General features: G+C 43.7%; 1 protein-coding gene across 1 annotated transcript in view; it reads right to left on the minus strand.

The window, feature by feature from the left end:
• NT5C2 (5'-nucleotidase, cytosolic II) overlaps window positions 1-26692 on the minus strand; it is a 62432-nt gene that overhangs the window by 2920 nt on the left and 32820 nt on the right. Inside the window, exons 4-15 of the mRNA XM_082054694.1 lie at window positions 11171-11288; window positions 9696-9791; window positions 8240-8331; window positions 7989-8046; window positions 6580-6673; window positions 5515-5568; window positions 4271-4354; window positions 3487-3528; window positions 2262-2369; window positions 1859-1925; window positions 1030-1200; window positions 61-112 (exon numbers count right to left, since the gene is read on the minus strand). Of these exons, the coding sequence (XP_081910820.1) occupies window positions 61-112; window positions 1030-1200; window positions 1859-1925; window positions 2262-2369; window positions 3487-3528; window positions 4271-4354; window positions 5515-5568; window positions 6580-6673; window positions 7989-8046; window positions 8240-8331; window positions 9696-9791; window positions 11171-11288 (1036 nt within the window). The remainder of the gene's footprint in view (window positions 1-60; window positions 113-1029; window positions 1201-1858; window positions 1926-2261; window positions 2370-3486; window positions 3529-4270; window positions 4355-5514; window positions 5569-6579; window positions 6674-7988; window positions 8047-8239; window positions 8332-9695; window positions 9792-11170; window positions 11289-26692) is intronic.

Consider the following 26692-nt stretch of genomic DNA (forward strand, 5'->3'; position numbering starts at 1 on the left):
CATTAGCTGTCACTAGGCTGGGAGAGGCAGCAGGAAAGCTGTCAGTGTTTGAGCACTCACTTGTATAGCTCAGCCAAGAAAATGTCCAGACTCTGCAGCTCTTCAAAAAGGGCTGGAAAAATCCAGAAAAGAAAGGGTAAGTTTAAACTGTTGAAAGCAAAAGGGCTGAAAGCAAACCCCCCATCCTGCCCGCTCCCCTTACACGGCGGTGGAGAGACCGTGCATCATGGAACATGGCACCTCACAGCCACCGCACAGGCAGAGGGTTCTAGCACGCTCTGTGCCACTGGCAGAGCTTTGGGCTTGGTTGCTGGTTCCCCCTTTTGTTTTTGAGGCTGAACCTTCACAACCATCATCAAAACCTTCCAACCAGCCACAGGGCAACTTCATAACCCCCAGACCTATTTACACACCAAAGGGCAAACCTGGGAGAAAAGCAGTAGTGCTGGAGGATGGGAAACACACAGCACTTCAGCAGGAGAGCAGCAGAGGGAGCAGGAGAAAGCAGCTGGTGAGCAGGGACTCCCTGCAGATGGGAGGGCAGTCTAATGGCTCAGGCATTACAGGGACAATAACCTGGGTGTCTTGTCAGATACTTTTTACTGGAGAAGCCAGAACTCCATACAAAGGGGGAAGGTTTTTGGAGCAGGGTTATGGATAAGGAACAACTCAATCCCACCCAGCTGCAGCTTTTCCCCCAACAAAGGGGGAAGGTTTTTGGAGCAGGGTTATGGATGAGGAACAACTCAATCCCACCCAGCTGCAGCTTTTTCCCCAACCAAGTCAGTGCTTGGCTGAACACATGCAGGCAGCTTGGGAAAGAACACAGGAAAGGCCTGGGACCCCAAGGCCTGCCCATGGGAGCTGTTCCAGCTCCTGCCACCAACACCCAGCCCTGGGGAAAAAGGCCCTGAAGAACAAGGCAGCAAGTGGGGGTGACCTCTCCCCTGCACCCCTTTGCCCCGCCGATCTCAGGGGCACAGCACCAGCCAAGCGAGAGCAAAGCCTGGCTTGCGGCTTGCTACTGACCACTTTTGTCTGTCCAGACGTGCAGCTCCTGCGCCAGCTCGGGGATCACCAGAAAGGTCCTCCAGCCCTGGCGTTTCTTGGATTTGAGGATATCTCCAAAGATATGGTCTCCGATGTACAAGATATCCTTCCCTTTGGCCCCCAGCAGGTCACAGACTGTGTCCGAGGAGCCTGAGAGAGGAATGGCATGACTCAGAATGGAGAGTCAAAGGGAAACGTGTGGCTCATTTCAGAGGGCCAGGGTTAGGGACAGAGCAGGTACATTTTGCTTCCAGAAACCTCCACTGCTACACATAGCACCTCTGCTTGGCCATGACAGCACGGGGCACTTCCAACCTACCTGGGAGTTCACCTTTGGGCAGCTTTGCCCAACACATCCCCATGTGAACAGCAGCAGCAGAGGGACAATGCTGCTTCCCACCCCATGTGAGAGTAATGGAGCCCTGGGCATCACAGACAGCCCTGTGCATCCACCCACAGCCCTTCCCTAGCTCAAGAGACCCTCTACGTGAGGTGAGAGCTGAGGACACTGCTTTGGGCCAGCTGCAGCTCCCCCATCACCACAAGCCCCGCAGTGGCATTTCCCAGACCCTCCCAGGCAAGGAAGAAAAGGGTGTTTTAAGGAGGAACAGGTCCATTTCTTCCATGCATTGGGCAGCAGTGATGATGGAGAGCTGCTGGAGGGGTGTGCAGAGGGCACAGTACACTGTGCTTTGGGAAACACAGCCGTGCCTGGGGCCTGGCATGAGTCCTCTCATGGCCAGAGTGGCTGAAGGCCACAGGGGTATGTCAGAGCCGTGCCACAGGACAAAAAGGGTTCTCGCCTCACCTCCCGAGTACACGATGCCATGCTGCAGTGGGCCAGTGTAGGTACCAATCTTCAACTTCCCAGTCACCTGAGCAAAGAGGTATTGTATTAGTACGGATCACCAGTCTGGATCTTTTCTGTCCTATTGATACTTTTTGTGTCTATCACTCCCAGGCAGCCTAGAGGTGGCTTTTCACATTGTGTTCCTAATGCCACCTGCAGTACGTTAGGGAAGCCAGCAAAGCCTCGAGATCTGCTGTGTCCCACGTGATGGGGTAGCTCAGGAATCACTAAGAGGAGAATCCAGCTCACCATCTCTAGGGCAGGTCCTGCCTAAACAGTTAGTGCCTATTGACACTGAGATCTCACAGAGGAGGTGTGAGAGTCCTTGCAGCCATAGAGGTGACCTCCATGTGCCACTCACCGTGTCCACCTGCCGCAACACGGTGCCTTCCCCGAAGAAGAGAGGTTTTCGTGCATCCACCAGGATCAGGTCGAAGTAGGACTGCCATGGCTGATGGGCGCTCCCAGGCTGCAAAGGCAAAACCAAACCCCAGAATCAGGCACAACACAATCAACCACAGGGGGTTTAACTGGAGTGTCACTGGCCACAGTCATAACCTTGTGGCACTGTTGGTCCATCAAAATCCCCTTGCTCGTGCCTCATGTGGCACGATGCTAAAAGCACTCCCCTTTCGCAGCAAGCCCATCCCAGCTGTGAGGACTGAGGATGTGGTGTGAGACAGGAGAACTACACTGAATATCCATATCACAGCACAGCTGTCGTGTAAAGAGATGCTGTAAATGACTCCGCTGCCACTGTTTCTGAAGGTGACATCAGGCACAGACCCAGACAGATGTGACTTCGCAGTTTCAGCCTTACAAGGCCACGCTGGTACATTTGCCAGGAGTGGGAAAATTCCACAGAGCATGGCTCCGAACCACAGTCCTGCCTGAAGGACGCCGGGTGTTCATGAGCCCTTTCTGCTCCATGCAACCGCTCCTTCTGACATCAAGACCACAGCAAGGACTTTTTCGATTTACCAGTTGTGGTGATTTTCCATGTTCTGAAAGTTTCTCCCTTGGCCATCTTCTACCTTTAGAGCATAGTGTGAAAACGTGTCTTTTGAGTGAGAGATAGCCTCCCACGGGGAGCCTGAGAAAGTAATATAAATTCAGCTCTCTGTCAAAAAATTGCAGGGCTGAGTTTTGACCTCAGAAGACCATAAAATCATGATTAAAAATTTGGAGATACCATAGTCAAGGCACCATCACCCATAAATATTTCTGCTGTTTTATAAAATTATTTCCTTTGCTTAAAGTTTCTTTTTTAACAATTATCTAAAACATTGTGCAAGATTTCTAATAAACCTGGCTGCAAAATGCGACAGTTAAAACATGTTATCACTAAAATAATATTATCATTAACACAGATTATTGCTTGAGACCAGATGATGCCTCTTTTCTCTTTGTTATATTGTATTTGCTTTGATCCTATTCAAATAGGACACAAAACAGCAAGTGTATTTTAACCAGATTAAAGCAACTAATCCCATGCAGCCGATGAAGCAGGATTAAAATGCTTTCCAGCTACACAGATAATTAGGCACATCAAGTCCTACTGGAACTGCAGGCTAGAAATCACATACCTTTGGTCCGTGTGGAAAATCAAACAAGTAAGTCATAATTTTCTGAAAGACAGAAAGAAAGTATTCAGAGATGCATTTTTAAACATCCATTTATGTAGTTTATAAAAGCATATTTTTCTGCTTTTATCTCTTCAGATTACAGAACTTTATTTTCAAGATTTAAAGGAAAGCCAGCATAAGATTTGGAGATAAAATTTATGGATGGAATTTACAGTGACAGAAATTAAAACAGTAATATTTATAATCAAATAACACATTTGCCGCAGGAATCTACACACTGCTTCAGGTATATCTCTCAATGCTTTAAAGTAGCACATACATATTTGGATTAGCAGTGTTGCAATATCCTGACATTGACCTGGAGTTGAAGTAACCTTGTCTATTTCTGCAGTACAGCAGAGAGCCCTCTTAGACCTCTCCAGGACCATGGCCTTGGTGAGCTGTCTGTACTCAGAACAATCTCACTTCAAAGGAAAGTTCTGCATTTTAAAGGATGCTGGAATCTAAAATGAGAATCGCTTTCTCTTTCAGCCTTTTAATTGCTGAGGAGCTAAGTGAGGCACAGAGGGACTTAAGCCAGGCCCATGCTAGGTCAGTAGCAGAACCAGGACTACAAAAGATGACTCAAGACTTAATCTGCATTCACCACTAAACCATCCTACATCTAGCTTAGAAAACACCTGGTTCTCCACCAGAAGATGTCCTACCAAAACCCATACAAATGAATGGCTGGGTTTTGCTTATTCCATTATACACCAAACACAATAATTCAAGCAGGACTTACATCTGTGTATTTATAATCACTGTTCGTGACAAGAAACACCTTCCCAACTTCATTCATGCGGCTGAGCAGTAGTGGCAGCTTCCCCTGAAAGCCAAGGGACATGAAAGTCACACACAGAAGCTACAGAGATTCATCAGGGGCAAAGCACTCTCAACTACGATCCCACCAGACAAAAGAAAGCAAATCAAACCAACGAACAATCAAACCCACTTGTTTTTCACTGGCCAGAGCCAGGAAAGCTTCTACTCCCTTCCACGCAACACCCTCCAGAGCACGGCCCAGGGGAGACTCAGCAGGGCTGCGGTGCCTTTGCCAAACCCAGTGCCAGGGACCCTTTGCTGCTCCCAACAATCTGCTCGGTGCCAGGCACGCTGGAGCAGCTCCACCAGCTCCAAGTCTGTTCCCGAAATGGGCCCAGAGGCAGGTGAAATCTGAGCTCACAAGAGCCGCAAGTTGGAGCTTATTATAATTCCAACCTCAGATTAGGGAGAGTTTATTCTTGGGGCTATTTTTATAGAATCATAAATCTCAGTCCATTGCCAGAGTAGCTGATTACCTCACAGGACGGTTTCCTAAGAATTTTGCAGGCATGTAACTAGAAACAAGGTTAACTGCTTTAAAGTGATATTCTACTGCAGAGCTCATCTAAACTAAAGAATAATTATACCATAAGTGGTCCAGAGGGGCCTCACACACTGCAGAGGGCAAAAGCAAAGAAACCAGTGGAGTTTGCTCAATCAGATGTGCTGAACACACACTTTGGGGCTATCAAGAGACTGGTCACTGGTGAGTCTTTCAGGATCTTTCCCTCAGTGCCTCATGGTTAAATGCATGTAACATTTTTGTTAGATGGCTAAGGAATATTTCTGTCTAAAAATATGCTAATTCGTTGCTTTTTAAAAAGAGGTCTGCTTGGGCAGAGAAAACATGGTCAGGGAACACAGTTGCTTTCACCACCAAAAGAAACAACATGAGCCTTGCCAGCATATTCACCTGTGTCCCGTGATAATGTTTCCTCTGGCTTTTATATTTTACGTTAAAAAAGTGTACGTGAATACGAAATCATGTGGATCACTGGCTCAGAATAAAGGCTGCATCCGAACTTTCCACTTTGTCTTTCATTATTACAATAGAAATCACAGTGTTATCTGTTTCATGATTTAGTAAAGCAAATCAGCATGTTTATTTCTTGCCTGCTTACTCATTACAGAATGTCACATAGCACAAAGTAACTTCACACTTACATCTTTCACCACATACTTCTCCAGATTCTCAAGGGTCTTTTCCTTGAGTGATCCCTGAAATAGAAACAGAACCCAGTGAGGTAATGGAAACTTATGATGTAAGAGACATCAAAGTAATGCCAACTTTCACACTTTAAAATGCTGTGAAAGTACAAACCAGGGCGAATCTGAACCAGTGACTCTAGAGATGAGAGGCTTTGAGTAGCAGGGACCATCACAAACTCAGTGATCCATCGATTCCCTCACCATGGTAAATAATCCACTTCAACAGCATTTTAACCCTTTCAGAAGGGAATACAATAGAAACAAACAAACAATAGATTTGCCATACCAAACAAGACAGTCAATGACCTGTCTCCAACACTGACCATAATGCTTTACTCAAAGGCCAATTCCAACATGTATCATACAACACTGCGTAAGGAAAGAAAAAAAGATTCCTGACTTCTGCATGGCTAAAAGGACCACCACAAATACAACTGTGAGCAGAGTTCTCCTGTGATGGTTCTCCATCCCTCCCCAACAGACCTCTTGAATGAGAAAGAACAAGAAAAATCATGTCTTTAACCAGATGTTAATGCTCACAAAATTATATTCTAAATTTGTGCACATGTGTGAAAAAGATGAACTGCTTCTCCACTCTAAATAGATAAGAGTTTATCTGTTTACTGCAGGTACTTTTCAGACAGCATAAGATAGTACCAATGTAAACTATTTACAGTAAAAAGCTGTTTTAATAATTAGGACAATGTACAAGTTGTGGACTGTAAGTGCAAATAATATCATTGCATCACATTCTAAAGCCCATGAATTACAGTACAAAAGTGGAATCTGGGCACAATAAAAAGGAATAGGAAGCCAAGACAGATATGCTTCAGTACTAGGAGGGCAGTCAAGATCTTGACTTACATGCCACTGTGATTTACTATTTGCTCACTAGGCGGCAAAGCAGGGCTCTTGCCCAAAACTGGAATAACACATCTTAACTCATGAATTACACACCAGTCTCTGTAACTCTGTAACTCAGTTACAACTACAGATGTCCCAAGGAGTTCTTGCAATCACCTTGTAATGAACCCAGTCAACAGCATCTCTGACATCCTGGAACATACTCCTGAAGGACATGAAGAGGTCTCCATCTTTAAATCCCGTTTCACAGCTGTGAGGAGAAAGAAGAGAGATTGTAGCGGCCAGTCATAGCAGGTAAGAAATACATCAGAGACAGTTCCAAATGTTTGGAGCTTGTGTTTTCATCTTAACATAATGGTTTCTTATTTACTACTTTACTGTGGCTCAGAGTTGAAAGAAGGCTACAACAAGAGTTTAACAGGAACTGCGTGTTACCCAAGAACATTTGTTTAAAATCTAAGGACGCGAGCTCCTAACTATGGGCCTGTGACTCCACGGCAGTACTACAGCTTCCTGTCACTGCAACTTTTTATTTCTCCTCCACAGTATTACAAGAAGGAAAAAAGACTGGGACTGTGCAGTTTGCAGCATTTTACAAATGATGAATGGTACTGAGAAAATAAGCAAAGGGCTGTTCTTCCTCCCTCCTTCCAACACTAAAGAAAGGGGTGCCATGGAAATCAGCTAAATGTAATACTCACTGCTGAGAGGAGGAACTGCTTCTGTGTTGAACAGTTAAGATTTCACATGAGAAATTTCCTCTACAAGATACTGTGGCGGTATCTTTGAGATACCCATGAAAGTTTGTATCAGAAGAAATCAAGGAGGATTAAATAGAGCTGTATTTATTATGACAGCAACCATCATGCTTGTCCTGAGAGAGGACACTTCACCTGATGGATTCTCAGTATAAACAGTTGCCCTGCTCCCAGGTAAAATCCCATTAAACCTTTGCCTTCTGCTCACATAATACGTAAAGATGACCCATCCCATGAGTCAACAGCACAGCAGCATTCACATTTGCCAGTTCAAACCACAGCTTGTTTTTATGCTTATACCTGTTTGAAAGCTAGGTAAGTACTCATGTTGCACGAAGAGCCTTTTACACCACACTGTGCCTGCGCATTTCACCGTTAAGTGAGCAAAGTCCTCAATTATGACATGAGGGACTTGTGGTAACTGGCTGAGGAAATTTAGCTTTTCAGTTACCAGTTCAAACACGGCTCCAATGGACATAGGTTCAAAATGAGCTCTCTGGTGCCTGTAATCACTCTGTAATAAGTGTGTGGTCTTACAAGCTGGCCCAAATACCAGCATCAGTCAGGATGGTGATACTGATATATCCTGCGGAGACCCTCATAACCAGTCTCTGCTGCACACACAGATCATCTTGTCACCACTAAATTCTCTAAATGTCAGAAGAGTAAGAGGCCTGAACTTTTCCCCACCGAAACCACTTGAGGGGCCTCCACTGATATTAAGAACAGTTCCATCTGTGCTGTATCACTCTTTATAATAATAATCTCACTGTACTATCAGCACCTTAAACCGGAGGGAATACGTACCTAGTGTACCGGTCACAGTTAGTAAAGAAATCTACTAGGCAAGCCAATAGGTAGGTCTCTGCAAAGAAATAAAGCAAGATTTTAAAACAGAGACAACAGCATACGGTCAGCTAAATTTGGGCCCTGTGCCTGAAAGAAGAAAGTTAATGCAAAAAACCCACCAACAGATAAATACAGTAAAACATTAACAAAGCTTTACTGGCTTCAAAGGCACAGAAACAGGCCTGTGTTGGCTCACATTATATACTCACCTGGTAGATTGAATAATGTGTTCAGAATGTAAAACCTATCTGTGTCATCTCTCTGGATAAATTTGTTTGGATATTGATCCCGTGTTTCAGGCCTGAGAATAGATAAGGTGAAGAAGAATGAAACCACAAAAAATAATGACGATAAAATGTTCTGACCAGCAAAACACAGTTGTAGCAGGGTCCATTAACTAGAATCTGTTGTGCTTTAATCAACACCCAGCTTTCCCACATGCATTAGCAGCACAAGAGCAAAACTGCATCCACCGGCGTTCCCTTCCCCGTGCTGGCTCCAGCAGAGTCAGGCACAAAGCCCTCACTGCTGAGTCAGCAAACTAAACAGAGCCCACACAGGGAAACAGAGTGGTCAAGAGTCCACAACTCAAGCTTAAGCCCCATGCTGCTGGCTATGAAAATGCCTTAAATCATCTGCACTTTCATTGTTTGCTTATCTTAAACTTTCCCCCACTTTCCATGTGTTGCTTCACACTCCCCCGAGCAGCTTTCAGCAGGGGAGCACAGGGCTGTGCTGCAGGAGGCTTGCCTGGGGCCCTCCGCAATTAATCAGCAGGGTAGTGATGACTAAAGTCATTTAATTATTCTTGTTTCCTTCATTTCTGAAGCTTCTCAAGATCAGCTGTGACTCTAAGAGGAACCTGAGTGCATATATAAGGGCTTTTTCTAAATTCTGGGTTCCTGGTGCAAGGACTCGCAGGCCTGCAATGACAAGGCTTGTCACCTTGGGAGCCCTGAGCTGGCCTGCGCTTGTCATCCATCCATCCATCCATCCATCCATCCATCCATCCATCCATCCATCCATCCATCCATCCATCCATGCGTCCACACAGCAGGGATACAAGGGGATTTGCCAGGACACATCAGGTATGTAGCACTGCTGACCCCTCTGCTTCCTAAAGCACCTTCTCTGGGGCAAGTGAAACAAGCAGGAAATGGCATCTGAGGCCTCACTTCTAACACCCTCAAAGGTCAGAAACACAAAGGGGTAGAGCAAGCTTGTTCCTTCCCCAAGCTAGTTCAGGCCCTTGACCTTTCTTAGAGTTAACAGTTACACAGGGCACAGGTCCTCTGAGCTCCCAGGAGCTCTCGCACAATGGCTTTGCCTTAAACTGACAAGCTGCTGATGTTAAACTGTGCCAGGACAGGTGGACAGCCTGCGGATTATACCATCAACCCCTTCCCACAGCACATTTTCTTCTATTCCCAGCACACTGCAGATGTGCCTGTGCTGGCACAGAGCTTTCCACTATAAATACCCTGGGCTGTTGCTGTGTCTGGGACCCTCAGCACATCCCCAGTCAATCTGGGAGCTGTAGGAACACCAATACAGCATCTGCTGTTAGTGGAGTCCCCACAACTCCTAATGGCATGGGTGCCCTGAGGATCAGGGACACAAAAGAGCTTATTAAGTGAAAAATATCAGCCACGAGTCAGTACTCACCCTCTGAGGAAATTAAAGCCATGTGCACACACTAGAAGGTTCCCATAGGCATCAACTTTCAACAAGTTTCCATAGTGGGTATCAAACACCAATCCTCTGTTAAGAAAACCATTTAAGATATGAAGACACGTGCATTGTAAGCGGTGAACATTTTAATAGCACTTCTTTCCAAAATCAGCTCTAGAACAGCTTGCTCACTTGGCATGGGGCATCAGAACAGAGTTGCTTTTATGCAGATGGGGTCCCTACTGTCCCTCTTACGTGGCTGCAGGTGAGCAACAGGAGCCCAGCATTGCCAGGTGAAAGGTAGAGCCAATCTGCTCCCCATAGACTTGAAAAAGGAACCGTTTAACCCAGCAGAGGCTTAGCGATGCACATCCCAGGGAAGATGGGGACCTCTTCCACAGGGTCACAAATCTGACACCTGTGTTTGTGGTTACCTGACAGCCCTGCTGGGCTGCAAGGAAAAGCGAGGTGTGGTAAAGGAATTTCACAGACAGAACCAGATGGGGCAAAATGCGCAAAATGCTTTGTACATTCCTCGTTACAACTCCAGCAAAACTCTGTCTCACTTATCTAGTAGCTTGCACCTGGAGAATACAGCCTTCCCAGAGAGACATCCCTCTGTCCCCTCCCTGGGATGAAGGCCATGGACTTAAAGGACTCTTCATCGCAGGTTTGTGAAGCGCTACTCTCTTGTTATGGGCATGGGCGCACCCAGCAACAGTCTCGGTGTAGAACATGCTGAGAAGAGGGAAGGAAGGAGGCTGCCAGAGTGAAAACTGGAGCACCAAGCCAACAGAACCTCTGGTCCGGTCTTCTGTAAAGAAGCTCCAAAGGAGCCAAATAAGCAAAATCCAGCACAGGCACAAGTGGAAACAACTTAGAGGTGCAGAGTTAGATCAAAAGCCTTGTTTAAAACAAGTAATATCCTTTTTTATCTCTGCTATCAAAAGACAAAATGTAATAATTTAGTAACTTTGCACTCTTTACTTTTGGCATTTGATTCATCTAGACAAGTCAAATGGATTGGTCCCAGTCTTACTGCTCTTTGCTGTAAGCTTAATTTTCAGGATGTCTTATGCACCAGGACACTATTAATTAAAATCATTAAAGAAAAATGTTCTGAGACAATCCAGAAGCCTCATGGACAGTAAAGGCTCCTTCTCCCCTTGGTTTTGATTTAACTTGCAATCCAATTGTGTCTGTGGTGTCTTAGCTTTGAAAGGTTATTTTTGGGCCATGTTTTCAGCAGGCCTCTTTTCTTGCACTGTCCCACTTTGCTGGCATGGACACACGTGCACAAAGGCCCTCCACATACTGGAGCAGTCTGCTCCCTTCCCCATGGTCTGTGGACAACCACAAGCTTCACAGGTACAACTCTGAACACCTGGTCTCACATGGTGCCTATGAACTTTATAGAACAAATATTCAAGGCCTAGAGCAGGCTGGGTCAGTATCTGTAAGTCATTTACCTGGTAGGGAATGCAGGATCATACACAAAATTGAGCAGCTCATGAGGGTATCCAATGGAAACTAATCTTTCTACGGTCAGGTCAAATCCAAGAGATTCGTATTCAGGGGATTTATACACTGTACCAAGATGAGATTTCAGTTAGAAAATTTTGAAAACAGCTAGGGGGTTAAACAAGAAGGTAGTTAAAAGTAAAGTACCCATTTGCCCTCCTCCCTCCTCCACATCACACACTCCCTTCTTCGCTCCTGCCCTTCGCTGCCTCGGGTCCCCAGCCTGGAGCCACGGTGGGATTAGCTCATGTCCCAGGACTGCAACCGAGCGGAGCCACAGTTCAGGATTCAGCAGCAGAGCGCACCAGATGAAATATCCGTCGATCTATCACAGCTCTCCGCATCAGGAAAGCGTATTTCACACTGCAGCTCCGCTCCCTGCAGTCCCGTTAGGCAGATGCACGAACACTCCCTGTTCCACCTGCTCCCATCAGGTTTTGATTTGCTGTGTTTTTGCAAAGCTCAGGAAGAAACCAATAATTTTGGGAACACATGTATTCATGGTTAGAAAGCCTGAAATGCATCACTGCTGTGCTACTGTTACTGCTCTGGATACAATCCCGAAGCTTAGCATTTTCTCCAGATTTCATCCCAGGGGGATTTATATTTGCTGCAGACTATGTTAGCTTGAAGGTAGAGCTGTCAAGTTAACATACGACTTGTTTGTTAATAATACCATATGGTACTGTAAAAATCTGTTAGCTATTACCCCTGTGCATCAAAATACTACTCTTTTAAGCAAGCTTACTGTTCTCACATTTCAGAGGAGCTGCTCATCTGTGACACACACCTTAGCCCAATGCAAAAGACTTCAACCAAGTCATTCCTGCCATCAGGCCTGTCTTCTTCCTGCAAATGACCTTCTCATGTACTGGAAACGTTACTGCTTAATCAGATCATTAAATTAACATTTAAAAGGAAATAACTGTGTTTTTATGACAGATGGACATCACTGTGTTCCTCTGACAGTGTGTTTACATTTCCTGCATTTCACCGTCTTAAATTTGTTCTAAGATGTAACAACGTCAAATACAACCCTTGAGCACAATGAGGGTTACCATAGGTTTGGTAAAGCCCAACAGTCTCAAACACTTGAATATTTCAAATTTAGCTGAGCAAAATACAAAAATGTGCAAACTACACAGTAAGCTCATTAGAAGACACACTGTTTTTCCTGAGAGAGATCTGGCACATCTATGGGCCTCAATATAGATATATTAATACACATTGTCTATACTGCCCAAGTAATCACCACCATATATATACTGTGCAATATAGAAGATCAATCTGAGAGGAGAAAACAAATACATAAAATATTACAAAAATACTAAAAAGGCAAGGACAATAGAATAAACGAGACTGCCAAAAGACTCAGATTATAGTAACTATGATAGAGGGCTCCCATATCTCTTAATAATCTAAAAAGCACCAGAATCCTAAGAATTAATATTCCCCATTCAACTAGCGCCATTAAAAATGTAATAAGCAAATCTTTAATTTTCTTAATCAGATTACTAAAACCAATAAAACAGTTAACAAAATCTTCAAGCATTATTATAGCGATGGCAAACATCAACAACAGGATACAAGATTGAACACATGTAGTCTTTTCTGTCCTTTAGCAGAGGAAGGGTTGATTGAGCAATTGATAGGAATAAGCAATCAAAATTACAGCTAATGAAGAAAGCAGTGGCTAACAAGGCAATTCTGGGGAGTGAGCTAGAGTTGGAGGGAGCAAAAGGCAGTTAGGTGATGAACAACACTGTGAGAGTGACACCAGAGCACCATCTGGAAAAGGAATTCCTCTGATGCAGGACAGTAAAGGTACTTTCCAGAGAAAACAGTAATAAACACATCCATACATACTCTCAGAAAGCAAAAGTGATGCAAATCTCTCTGTTACGTGAAACAGCCTCCAGTCCCCTGCACTGTCCATGAAGCTGCTGAACTCCTCCTTATTAGCTTCCAGAGAATTTGACCATGCTACCAACCTATCCACAAAACGTCACTCTGAAACAAAACTTTTATCCAAGGAAACCCTGCTCTTCAGCAACTCACCAACCATGGTGATGCTGCCCAGACACAAAGAATTTCAAGGAGCACACTGGCATCTCCTCTGGACAAGCAGAAGTGGTTCATCAACAACTCCAGCAGAACCTTTCCAAGGAAACTGTAGAGCTTTCTGTTAAACAACCTGTGCATCTTGTTCACACTCCACCAGAGAATGGCTGTGGTGGGACATGTGGCCAGCTGCTCACAAAATGCCCTCACTCAGTTTCCTCCTTTCTGTGTTTGCCCCTCTGTCTTAGATTTATCACTACAGACCTCCTTTCAACTCTCTAAGGCAATAAGCTGAAGCACCAGTAGGAAAAAAGCTGAAGAACAGGCATCAACCTTAGCCTTCATCATCCCAAGTCTCTGTTGAGAAAGTACTGCAACAGCGTTCACCTGAATGTTTCTTTTTGGAGGGCAACTATTCCCCTTACCTCTCAAGCTCCAGATTTTGCTTTCATGACTTGTCTTTGAATAAAACCAAACTACTAGTCCATTCATGCCTCAGGGCTCTTCCCTATTTTTCTACCACTCCACAATATCTGAAAAACGAGAGCCTTCTCCTTGATACACAAACTAAACAGAGACTCGAGAAACTGGACTCCTGGATACAGGAAAGGGACAATAAACATTGTTGAGTTACCACCATACTTACTGTTCGAGAGAAACTTTCCTTTAATTAGACATACAGCTGGAAACAGACTGAGAGCTCACTGAGCCCACCTTAAGAGCACCTGACACCACGGCACGTGCTGCACCAATGGGTACGAGCCACAACCCACTGACATTTCTCATAAGCTGCACAAATGTCTGTTTGAGTAACATCAGCTTCGAGGCAAACAAACGATCCACCTCCTCCAGATCAAGTATGAACAGGCTAACACTGCTGCAACTGTGGCAGCACGTTCAGGGAAGACGCCCTATTTATATGCATTACCACACAAAAAAATGTATTTCAATATTGTACACAGCGCTGGCCACTCTTTCTTGTATCTTATTTACTTCAGGCATCCGTGAGAAAAAAAGAGTAGAGGACGGATCTGCAGCTGCATGATGAAAAATAATTTAAAATCTTCCTGGGACAAACACCCTCCCTCAGACCTGGTTGCTGAGGCCACAACTGGAGATAATTTGTATGTCATGGCGATGCCATGAACTCAGCTATTTGCCATGCAGCATCTCCCACGCTCAGCTCTTTCCCCCTCTACAGGCACCCCCAGCTCTGTGACAGCTGAGGAGGCAGAACCATAAACCCATTTTCAGAGTGTCCTTGCCCAGGATGACTCGCACACGGGATGACAGTAAGACCAAGGCACAATTTACATCTTATTCTGATTTTTCTCTTTCTACTACTTGATGTCCACATCTCTGTCCCTGGGCCAAGTCCTCAGCTCCAGAGGACCATGATACTTCAATAGTCTGTGTTCCAACACAGGCAAATGCTTGGGTGATGCAGGGCAGTCGACACCCGGCACTCACAGATTATGCAACCAGGATGGAAAGAAAACAAACGAATCTTTAAAAAAAAACCAGAAGCCTGTTGACAGCATTTCAGCCTCCCCTTAATACCATCACTTGGCTTAACATTATACTATTGAAAGGTAAATAGCAGTACCCCAGGAGTGAACATTGCAAGCCTTCAGGTCTGTGATGAGTGCGGGCATCCCTCACACGGGAAGTGCTAGGAGGGAGGCCGATCTGGAATGAGCAGGGGTTGTGCAGTAAGGTATGCAATTCTCATGCATTTGAGTGATCATTTTTACCTTTGCTGCCAAGACACACACAGTAACAATTTTATAGCCTTCCTGAAAAGGAAAAAAAGGAAAAAAAAAAAAAAAAAATCTCTACAGAGGCTCCAGCTTATGCAAAATGCTGCTGCCAGGATTTTAACTCACATGAGGCAGATGCAGATTCAGAGTGTCACTCCAGTCTTGACGGAGTTACACTGGGCTCCCCTGTTAAAGAAAAAAATCAGACTGATTTTAAAACTGCAACAGCTCTGTGCCATGTGGGACTGTATCTGCTGGAGCTCTGTCCTCTGGTAAGCTCAGAAGCCGGCCTGGCAGCTATTCCAAATACACTTACAACTGATTTATAGAAGAGGCACAGTTGGCAATCGTGCAACCTGCAGGCAAAATTCTGTCCTCATATCCACAAAGCAGTCTTAGATCATCAGCTCAGTGATAATTACCAGGAAGATGTTACAAGTGCATTGCCCAAGTGACAAAAACTCTTCAGTTTCTCTCAGACACAGAGCAACTGGCTCAAGAAAGGGTCTTTTTGGGACTTTGCCATTATTGTCCATTCCTCAGTCGGTGGCAGATTACTCCTTTCAAGGCACAGACTTTCACATCACAACACACCTGCATGCGTTAGCATAGGACACTTGGGAGACTGAGTCAGGAGCTACTCTGGGAATGTGAGAAGAGAATTTTGCCCTACATCTGAAGGTGCTCCCAGCAAGAGCCTTGCACACTAGGTCAGCCTCACACAACATGTCTAAATTAAATTGTATACTTTAACACTTATGCTTGGGCTTTTATGTGCAAAGCATTGCAGTATAAACTGGTACCAGACCTGCACATAATGCTGTACAGTATTGCAGTGCACTGGTTTGCAAGCACACACAGTAAGAAGACCAGACCTATTCTGCAACTTAGAGCTGTGCACAGAGTAATCAGGAGTAACTCAGAGGTCCAATTTGCACTAAATACAAAGCTGAGTTGGAATTATGTTGCAAAAAGGATGCACAGAAGTATGCAGACCACCTGGCAGGCTTCTCTGAAATTAAGTGTTTAAAGCCTGTTTTGTTTCAAAATAAATAGCTGGGGAAGGCTGTAGTGCATGTGATGGCTCTGTTTAAGCTGTGAGGATGAGAAAGCCCTTCAGGGGCTGCCCATTTCTTTCCTTGTTCTTGCTCCGCACACACAAAGATTTCAAATTCAAGCAGGGCAGCTTCTCGTTGAAGATATAACATGGTTTCTTCCCAGGCTTGTCAACACTTCTCACAAGCTGGTCATGGATCACAGGAGAGAAGCAGGAGCTAAAACGTATAATAACCACCCCCCTTTTTGTGCTGCTTCAGCCACGTCACTTTTGTGAGATCTATTTGCTGTCTCAGACTGCACGCCTGCGAGCCAGCCCTGCCTAGCCATTTTATTTCCCACCACTATGGATGTGGTGCTTGTAGAACCCCTGAATTGAGAATAGCGTCAAGACACGGGTTTCACACTCCACTGAGGCAGCTGTGAGGAAGCAGCTCCTCATGGCCAGCGCCCTGGTTTAGGAAGGGAAAGGTGAGCTCGGGAGGTTGCTCAACAACAGCAGCCCACAGTGAGCAGTTCCTCTAGGGGGAAGAGGCAGGGCCAGGACTACTAAATGATGACCTTAAGTTTTATTCATCCCTGCCTTCATTTTTTCCCCATCTGTCACACTCTTGACAGTGTGCTTTCTGATGACGTCCTAGCACCTCCTGAAGGAGTTCCATCCCTTCCATCTGCCAGCTCCTCGCCTGCCTTCCCTCCCTGCTAGAAGCCAAAAACAACCCAGGGGAAGGTGCTTGCCCCCAATCTCCCCCCGCATCGGCAGGGGACTTGCCAGGAGCAGCTCCCTTCTGCAGCTGGTGCGTTGCCTGCTCTGAGCCTCTGGGCACACAGCAGCTCGACTCCTTCCCCACACAGGTGCTGAGAGCCCATCCACGCTGTGGCTTCCCCATCCTCGGCCTGGCCACTGAGAGTCTCTTGGGAATTCAAACACCTTTGTCTACCCATACTGTTTTCATTGGCAGATGAAACTAATTAGCTTTTGACTTTCAGGTGTTCAGATAAGATCAGTATTTCTCAAACTAGAGGTGATGACCTTCTCCAAAGGGTTGCAAAAAGCTTTAACAAACACTGAATCTTCAGATATTTTACCTGCTATCTGGGTTCTCCAGAGGTCACACAAAGACAGATAAGCCAAAAGGTGTACAGATAATGCAAGGGGTTTAGCCTTTTCTCTGAAGCACAGGAAATACAGCCCAGTTACTTTGTTTTAAGTCTTGAAGAAATCAAAGTAAAATAACTAGAAATAGGTTTTCAGTTGCTGCTTATTCGCCAGTGAGTAAGGCATGCAAATCAGGCAGTTAGGGACATATATGGACAGGTGGGTAACTAGTATTCAGATTTATATACATCTCAGGCACAACATGCATAATTAAGCTTGTTCAAATACATTTCTGAAATTACACAAACCTGACTCAAACAGCAAGGTCAAAATGCTGCTCATTTTAAATGTTGATCCATATTCTGAATTGCACCACAAATAAATAATGCAACTGTGTACTAGAAATACATTTATATCAATGTTGTACTGACAAAAACTGCTTAGTTAAGGCCTTGAGGCCAAGATCTTTGTTTACAACCCCGTCCCCTATAACAGTACAAGTATCTACGTATTGTGCCTCAACAGTGTCTATCAAATGAGATCCCAGGCTAGTGTCCCAAAATAAGATGGCTCTTATCTCCAGAGCTCTCCATTCTGTCAACATCTCCTCTGCACATAGCCCCAAGGCTGCGCATTTAGTGACAGCTACCATCAGGATGTCTGTGACAGTCACCCCTCCATGACCAACCAGACCACTATTTCACACAAACACCAAATACTCATTCCATGACACTTCTGATCACCCAACCTGCAACTCCAGCTGAGAAGCCAGAAGGAAGCAATGAGTGACCAGTCCCAGAGGTGTTTGGGACACCGGACTTAATTAAAAAATAAACTCAACTGAAGCAACCATACCAGTTAAACATACTACTAAGTGTTAGGCAGGCATTTCACATAGTGCCATAGCTTGAGGAAAGTTTGTCTCAGATATAGTGCCAGAGGTCTGGGGATCCTCAAAGAAGTAACCAGGTAGTGAAGAATGCTATCTGACCCCTATATACTAACACTCCTTTCAGAATACCTATTGTTTCATCTTTAAAACCCATTACAGAGATAAGCCAGTTTTCATTGATTAGAAAAGAAGGGGATTTATACTCTAGAATACTAATGACTTCAGCTCCTGTGTTATGGGGTCTTTTCTAACCAGGGGAAGTGTTGTCACGCACTATCACTGAAACATAATGAAAGCAAAACGGTAACGTTTCAAACTATGCTGCTCTCTATGTTAAAATAATTCATCACTTACACAGGAAGTAATCTGAAATGTCACGTTTAAGTTTCACACCTGGGTGTTAGCTTTCCTTTGGTTTTGACAGTGGAGTCAGACTGCTCAGCTCTGATGGGAGCCCAGACTCACTCCTGGCCTGCACAGCCTGGCAGGGTGCTGCCACTTCACGCTGGAAACACAGCAGACGATTTTCTTTTCCATGAGAACTGGAAACCCTGCAGAGGTAACTGCACTGCGGGAGCCTCCCTACAAACACGCTCAGCTGGCCTGACCGTCCCAGGAACAGGGTTAGGCACAAGCCTCCAGCACCCTTGCCTTGCATTTCTCTTTCCAAAGACCTGTCAAGTGTTACCTCAATTTCTGCCATGGCTACTGCAGACATTTCACAGCATCCTTGCTGGACACGAAGGGAAAAAAAGGACACTCCTGGTTAAAGCCCTGGTTGCATACAGCCCTGATTTCAGTTCATCTCTGCCCACGCTGCTAAGTGCCCCCCTGCACACAGGGCAATGGAGTCACGCATGTCTGTGCTGTGCCCACCTGGGAGCTTGGTGCCTGTAAACGAACTGACGAAGTGGTAAACGTGCCAAATTGTAACCACAAGAAATCCTAAATGAAACCCACGGGACAACTCATATGTTTTCAATTAGAAATGTGGTGAATCACTGACTTGCCATTTGTTTATTGAGTCGCCTGAACTGTGACCATAAATGATTTGTGTAAGGTCAAAACAAGTTGAAAAACAGCCAGGAGCAGACCCCAGTCCTCCTGACTCTTGGGTATTATGCAAAGCAGAACTATAGAATTTGAATTTTCATAGTACCAACCAAACAAAATTGGTAGCAACAGTATGTTTTATTTCTTTGAATTGATTCAGTTTTTCTATCTGAAATGAGAAGAAACTGCTGCCATATTGATTGTAATTTTAATTTACCCAAAGAAACCTTTTCAAACACAGAAGTATTCTGTGCACTAAGATAAAGCTGAGCTTTAAGCACACTTTGATATTTAATGTACCTATTTAATGTACCTTTTCTATTTCACTAGAAGCTATGTATTTGTAGTGATGAGCAAACAAGACCTTGACAAAACCTCCAGGTGCATCTCAGGATATTTTCATATGCTTAACACACAAGCTGCTCTGCCATGCATGAACAGCCACATCTTGCATTAAGCCTCTTGTGGCCACAGATGTTTTTGACAGTAAATCTGATAACAGGAAGAAAGACAAGAGTCACTAATCATCAGAAGGTTGAATCTTTTGGATCAGAGCTTCAGTGGTTCTTCAGCACCCTTTTCTGACAATGACAAATACAGGTTTTTGGGTGGAAACCAGCAAACACCTATGAAGAAGCACAAAGACTCCACAGTCCCCAGCTGCAGCAGTGCCCACGAAGCAGATATGCACCCACTCTGCAGCCTAAGGCCGATGGAAAATTCCTTACCTCTAACTCTCCTGCAAACATCCCCAAGTGCACAGCTTTCAGCTCTAAAACCTCTAACCTGGAACCATATCAGCTCCTATTCTCCTACTCTGCATGCTAAAATGATCTGTAAAGACAGGATTTGTTGTTCCTTCAAGGACTGAAACAGAATTGTATGTTCAGCTTGGCTCTGAATTGCTGGATGTTCACTTCAGGTTTAGTGTTGCATTCCTAGTTGTTTAAGAAAAGAGTGTTGTCAAGTATCACCAGCTTTAACTCTTCCCAAAGCAGACTTACTAGTGCTCTCATGGTAAATTCCAGATATTTTTAGCTTGCTGCTGCTGCACTTTGTTTGTCTTCGATGTAACAAAGATTTAGGCTGTTTGGATATGCCTCAGAGGCTGGCAAAACAGAGCTTAGTGTTGGAACAACTTCTTCCGCTGAATAAAAATTCATGGCTTGAGGTAACAACAACAGCACTGAGGTCACATTTTGCATGTTGAGAGAAGCAATTCAGACAGACTCTGTATTTCAAGGAAACTTCAGTTTGGCTGTTTTAATAGTGGCATAACATTTCTTTGCACTGGAATAATATTTTAAAGACGACTACATGGTCACCTGGTTCTTTTAGGGGAATTTTTTACAGTTTCCCTGACACAAGAGAATCTTTTTTTTGTGCTTACAGGTGGCCTTCACAATTTACCTCTCTCAGACACAGCCCACTGGGACTCATAATCCCCTACTGGAAATATCCCTGCATTTCCATGGAAACAAACTACTGTGCCAAAATATCAGCTTAGTTCTTCAATGAAGACTTCTGAACAGGGAAGAAACAGTCGCATGTGCTTCAAGCTCAAGCATAATTTGCTAGCATCTAGAAATAAAAAAAAAAATTACTTAAAGGTATAGCAGCCATTTATACACTATATCTAAGGCATTATTTAGGTGCATTAGTGTCCAAACAGACCCAGCTTCTTATTTCTTTCCACATTCACTCAAGATATTGGGCCTCAAAAGCTACACATTTGTTTAACAGTGTGCACCTGGGCTTATATGTAGCACAAGTACTCAGGCTGTCAATAAACCACATACATAAGTTTTGTGTTGTGTGCTAAAATAAGGCATTCACAAAGCAATAGCACACATGTGATCTCAGAGCTAAAGCCTTCTGTACACTCAGCTTTGGTTCCTCCTACAAAGGAAGCTGTTCCCATCATCACAGGGGTATTTGCAATTTAATAGTACCTCTGTTGTGGTATTAAGATTACTAGATAAGGGGGTCTATTACACTGAAAAATACCTCCATATTTCCATCCATCCATCTGGCAAAGACAAGAACTGGCCATTGGTATACTAACAGCCTGCTGACCCAGTCTGGTGTTATTCTCATGTTTTTAAGAGCAAGAAAACAGAATATAGCATCTTTTGAAACTTCCTTTACACTGTGAAGACTTGTTCTTTCAGCAGCTTCTGTCTAACACTCTGATTCTACGAGAACCCACAGACAGCAGATTAGCAGTTTGTCAGTCCGTGATTTACTGGGACGGAGCAAGCAACACGTATTTTCTCCACTCCTCACTCCCAACGCCAGCATGTGAGATCCCACAGCTCCAGACCTCGGTTTGCTCATTACACAGCTTTAAACGGCCAAACTCCGAAGAGCAGCAACACAAAGAGAGCAGGGACAATATCCACTCAAGCACTGCACTGGTATTTGAAAAAACATCCAGCTCAAAGCATAGCAGGAACAACTCAGCTTCTATATCTGCCTTTAGCTTTAAAACACTAGTGGCTAAACCAGCCTCTGAAATCTGCAAAATCTGCACCTGTTTAACTGGGAACGTGCAAATGTGAAAATGCAGACAGCAGATGTGCAATGATCAACACATCTCTCATTTTTTGCTAGGACAGTTTGAAGGCTACTGTTGCCACTCTACCAACCCCCCTCTTTAGTCACCATACTATTTCTATATAACACAAAGAACTGTATTTTCCAGAGAACTGGGAAAGAAGCAGAACTGCTTAGTATCTCCTCAGAAAAGCCTCAAAGCCTGTAGTCCTTACATCATGATGAAACTGAAGACAAACCTTTAACCTACGCAGGAGAGCCTTTTTTACTTAGAGGAGAGCACATTTGTATTAGAGCCCATTGCCAATAAACATACAACAACAGTTTCTAAACAGAAGAACAAATATTTCTTCGTAGTTGCTTACATTATGAGCTCAGGACCTTTTTAAAGTATTCAGTTCAACCTTTCCTATATAAAACTCCCATGTTTATACTTTGTCTCTCATCTGTGTAATCCAGAATTTATTTATAGAAGGTACACATTCATTAGTCCCACTTCTGAGCTGTGTAAACCGAAACACAGAAAACTGACAGAACTCAGCTACAGTAAAAATACCAGATCAATTGAACCAGTTCTCAATTCAGCTGCCACATTTCCTCCTAGATCACATGCAGCAACAAGCAAATCCTGCCTTCTGGTTGAGTGTATCTTCTCCAGAGTTAACAGGCAAAGAAATGCATTTCAAAAATAAGATGTGGGTGTGAAAAACTTCCCTCTCCTCTGAACTGTAAGGATGGCTTAGACACAATAAGCTACTTGAGGAAGGGGCAAAACCTGTTTATGCATGTTACATTTCAGAGTAAGTTGGGAAAGACAAGCTGTCCTTCCTGTGTCTTTTCCCATGTGATGAGAAGGGAAATGCTGCAGCTGAAAGCATAAGCAATTTTGCAATAAAATCTTTGCAGTGCACTAAATCGTGGCATTAAGTTGGCAATGTTTCCAGCACACCAGCTATATTCCAATCAGATTATGTTGCATTAATCATATTTGCACACAATAAAACCAGTATTTTTCAAGCCTCATTTCTCCTTTGTTATTGAAACAGTTTTCAGCAGCCAGTGATGATTTTATTATTGATTTCTGCAGAACATAGAAGCAGCAGTGACTGAAGTACAGGAAAAGCATTCCAAATGAAAGCATCCTGCCTACTGATATCACATCTTATCTACCTCAGAGTTAGAAAATAAAACTTTCAACAAGGCTGTAAGTTTTGGAGAAGGAGGGTAGTCACAGATGAATCTTTCCAAGCACAATTGAGTTTGTAATTCTTACTAATTCCCTCTCCATCTGCCAGTGGCATGGTGTGAAATTACATCCAGTTTGAGAACTGCTTTAGCCCTGCTCCTGTCAAGGGACATCTATCCATCACCTCCTTGTGCAACCTGTCCCGTTCAAGACCTAGTAATGCCAAGGCCTCCTGCATTACTTTGATCCAGAGCTAGTAATTACAAGTGTAGTTCACACTGAGAGGGAAGCAGCCAAATAAAATGCTGTGTGAAATCAATTTCTCCCTGCCCCATTTCCAAGGGGCCTCACAGACTCCTGGCTTCAGGTGAGCATTGCAGACTCCCTGCTGACATACCTTTATCATTCTTCCTGCAGTTTGCAGTAAACACAAAACAAAGGCTATGAATCTTCTGGATTACATGCAACATTTTTCTTTACCAAAGCATGGGCAGTTTTGCCAGCACTAGTAAAACAGGAAGGCAGACAAGAATTGTTACTGACTAATTGTCTTCTAGCCAGTATGAAAGGATGAATAAGCAGAGATGAATCATTTGGATAATAAAAGAAACCAATGTTTAGCAAACAAAAATGCACTACAAAAGGACCCTTAAGCTCTCTAACTTAAGGATTTAAACAGGATTTTCTTCAAAAATTCCCAGTTCTGCCCTGACGGCGAGTGCAGCCCTTCACGGGTACCTGCAGATCCCAGAGCTGCCATCATGCTGCCACTCTCCAAGGAGCAAGGGAGCCCTGGTAGGCAGCAAGGTCAGCGGCAGAGTGAAGGGCTGCTGGGGCAACAGCTGCGTAACATCACTGTAACTTGCCTTAACCTCTGCTAACAGCAAGGGCTGAAATAGATGATGACTCTTGCTTGCGTCAAACCCTCCAGGATTTTAAGCAGCAACTGTTTTAACTATGCACACAAACCACAGCCAACCCTGCTGTTCTTCCTGCTCCTTTGACTTTCCTCCCGATAGCACCTGGTTTAAAAGAAACATTCTTTTAGGTACTAAATGTGATTCTCTAACACAAGCAAACCAAACAGACTGAATAGGAAGGGGACAGCCAGCTTCACATACAACACAGATTTCTGAGCCTCTATTATTAGTGGATCAAGCACATAAACTTAGGGAAACACTGGAGCATCTATACATGTAGGAAATCTCATTCACCCCATGAGGATGCAACAGCAATCCTTGATGGGAAAACAAGGAATCTAAAACCTTAGAGTTATTTCAATTTGCTTTCATTTTGTTTTGAGCTCCTAGCAGTTGAATTAACACTAGCTGTATGTAACCCCAACAACTACAAATCCAGCAATTTAAGATCCATAACTTCTCAGAAGAGAAGGCTAAAACCTTCAGGCTCTTTTATTCAAGACAAAAAGACTTTGCTCACCCAACCCACCCATTAACAGTATTTCTCAACCCTATGCGAGGAAAGAGAGAAACACAATCAGAAAAACGGAAGTTATTAAAAAGAATTCAAAGTTTAACCTAATTTTGACTTGACAGCAGACAAAATCACTGTGGCAATGCTATACCAGACAGCCTCAAATTTTTTCATTTCTGAGTTAAGTAGTCCTTTAATAAGACTAAGAAATACTACTCTGTAAAACAAATGCACGGAATTATATTTTACGTGCGATGTAACACGATGATACTAAAACGGCTGTCAGTTGGCAAGCTGATATTCTCAGTCAGGCTAGTAGGAGAAAACACCATCACTGCAGCATGTGTGTAGTAGCTGTTACAATGTACTTCAAAATGAAAATGCCATGTCCCTACCAAATTTAGATTATTCTAGACAGAAAACAGTGTTATTGTAAGTAGGTTTGTGTCCTTACAAGAACAAAACTGTCTCAGGCTTCTGAAGTTCAAAATAAGTGATTCTGATTTCTACGGTATTGAACTACCTCCTGAGCGAGACTTTGGGCACTAGCAGTGGCCACTGATTTGGGAAGAAGGAGAAAAGAGTGACAACATGTTTTCTTTCACTGACATTGCAGCCTTGCCTTCACAAGATAGGTAAAAAATAATCATTCTTCTTCTGAGATGTCAAAGTATATGACTGTCAGCTATGAGATGAATGTCATCAGTTTATTTCTGATGTGAAAGTTCACAACAGACTGGGGAAAGGACACGGGATACCGTTTTTGGCAGGGTTAATGGCTCTGACTGCCTTCAGTCATTAAATACGAAGATTGTGTTTGGGATATTTTTAAACAACTTTTCAGAAACCTGAGTTAGCAATAACTGAAAGTACAAATGCAGAAGACTAGATGAGGAGCTGGTGACACTTGGGATGCTTCTGTTCTTCTTCCTTGGTCTATTTACATGTCTTGAATGGCCTCCAAAGGACTTGTGCTCAGCTTGCATTATCTGGTATACAGATACCATTTAGCTACCATTTCTAGATGTTAAACTACAGATAAACTAGCTTTTACTTTTTTTTTTTTTTTTTTTTTTAACTCTAGACAGTAGTGTGTCCATGTGAAACAGTGTATAAGGAACAATGTGCCCAGACAGAAAACACAACAGGGTCTAATGAATGCATTACTACATACTAACATACACTTCGCTTGCCCCACTTCTTCATTATAATTTTCAATTAGTTAACTATAATAATCGTATTCTAACACTATGCTCTTTAAAGCCCCTGCAATTAATAAGTATTTTTTCTTGTGTGTGACAGTTATACGTAGCAAATAATGGCCAGATAACAAAAGCCCACATGCAGAAGAAAGGATGACTCTGAGACATAAGATGACAAACAGGTAATTTTGCAAGTTAAATTTCCCAATCAAGTGAAAGGGAAATAGTACTTACCAGGCATAATGCTCTTCATCTGCAAAAGGCTTTCCAACCTAATTACATTCTCACAACTTCTTGTAAAATGATCTGCAACTATTATCTCTGTTGTACCACAGAGCAAGTCATAGGACAGCAGCTTACCCAAGAGTGGTCCAGACTTCCAGTTTTCTGCTCTGACTACATCTCAATTTCATTTTCTGCACCATACCCTGTCACTCAACTCCCCTGAATGCACCAACTTTGCCTGCTTAACTGTAGCACTGTGATCTTCCAGCCTTGGAAGGTCCAGGTTTTCATGTCCCTGAGAACTGCTTCAGAATGCTTGAAACATTCATATTTTTTCCTGTCATCAAATCAAGCATCATTTTGTGGATAACAACACACTTGCTCTGTGTTTACTGGAACAAGCAACACTTGAGTAAAATGAACAGTTGGAGGAGTGAGGATAGTGCTGAAGCTCTCCTTCTGCTAGGATGAAAATTAGCAACATGCTGCATGCTCCACGCCAGACCCACTGGGATCACTTGAGTCCTTGGGAAATGCTGCCAGTTTGCAAAAGGCACAGAAGTTGTTTTTCCTTTATGGAAGTGAAACCCACAACCTTTTTTTTTTTTTTAAGTATTTGTTCTTGAACAACTGTTTGACGCTCCTTAAAGGTACTGCCACAAGGCTGTCCCAGCTGGGAAACGCAAACACCAAAAGCACGCGCCTGCAGTCAGATCCAGCAGATTAACAATGATACACTTCATGACTTTAAAAGCGGCAGGAACTTTAAACAGATGTATAAATAAGGCGTTGAACAACCAAACATTTTATATATAACTACCGCCTCATAGATAACTGCTTAAAAGAACAAAACCAAGTGATCTAAATATAAACTGCAACTACCTGCCACAGCCTCCAAAACTGCTCCCTGCTGCACTGCGTTGAACCATGAGCACATGGAAACCTT

The sequence above is a fragment of the Streptopelia decaocto genome (assembly GCF_964273445.1).
Source record: "Streptopelia decaocto genome assembly, chromosome: 5".
Lineage (NCBI taxonomy): Eukaryota > Metazoa > Chordata > Aves > Columbiformes > Columbidae > Streptopelia > Streptopelia decaocto.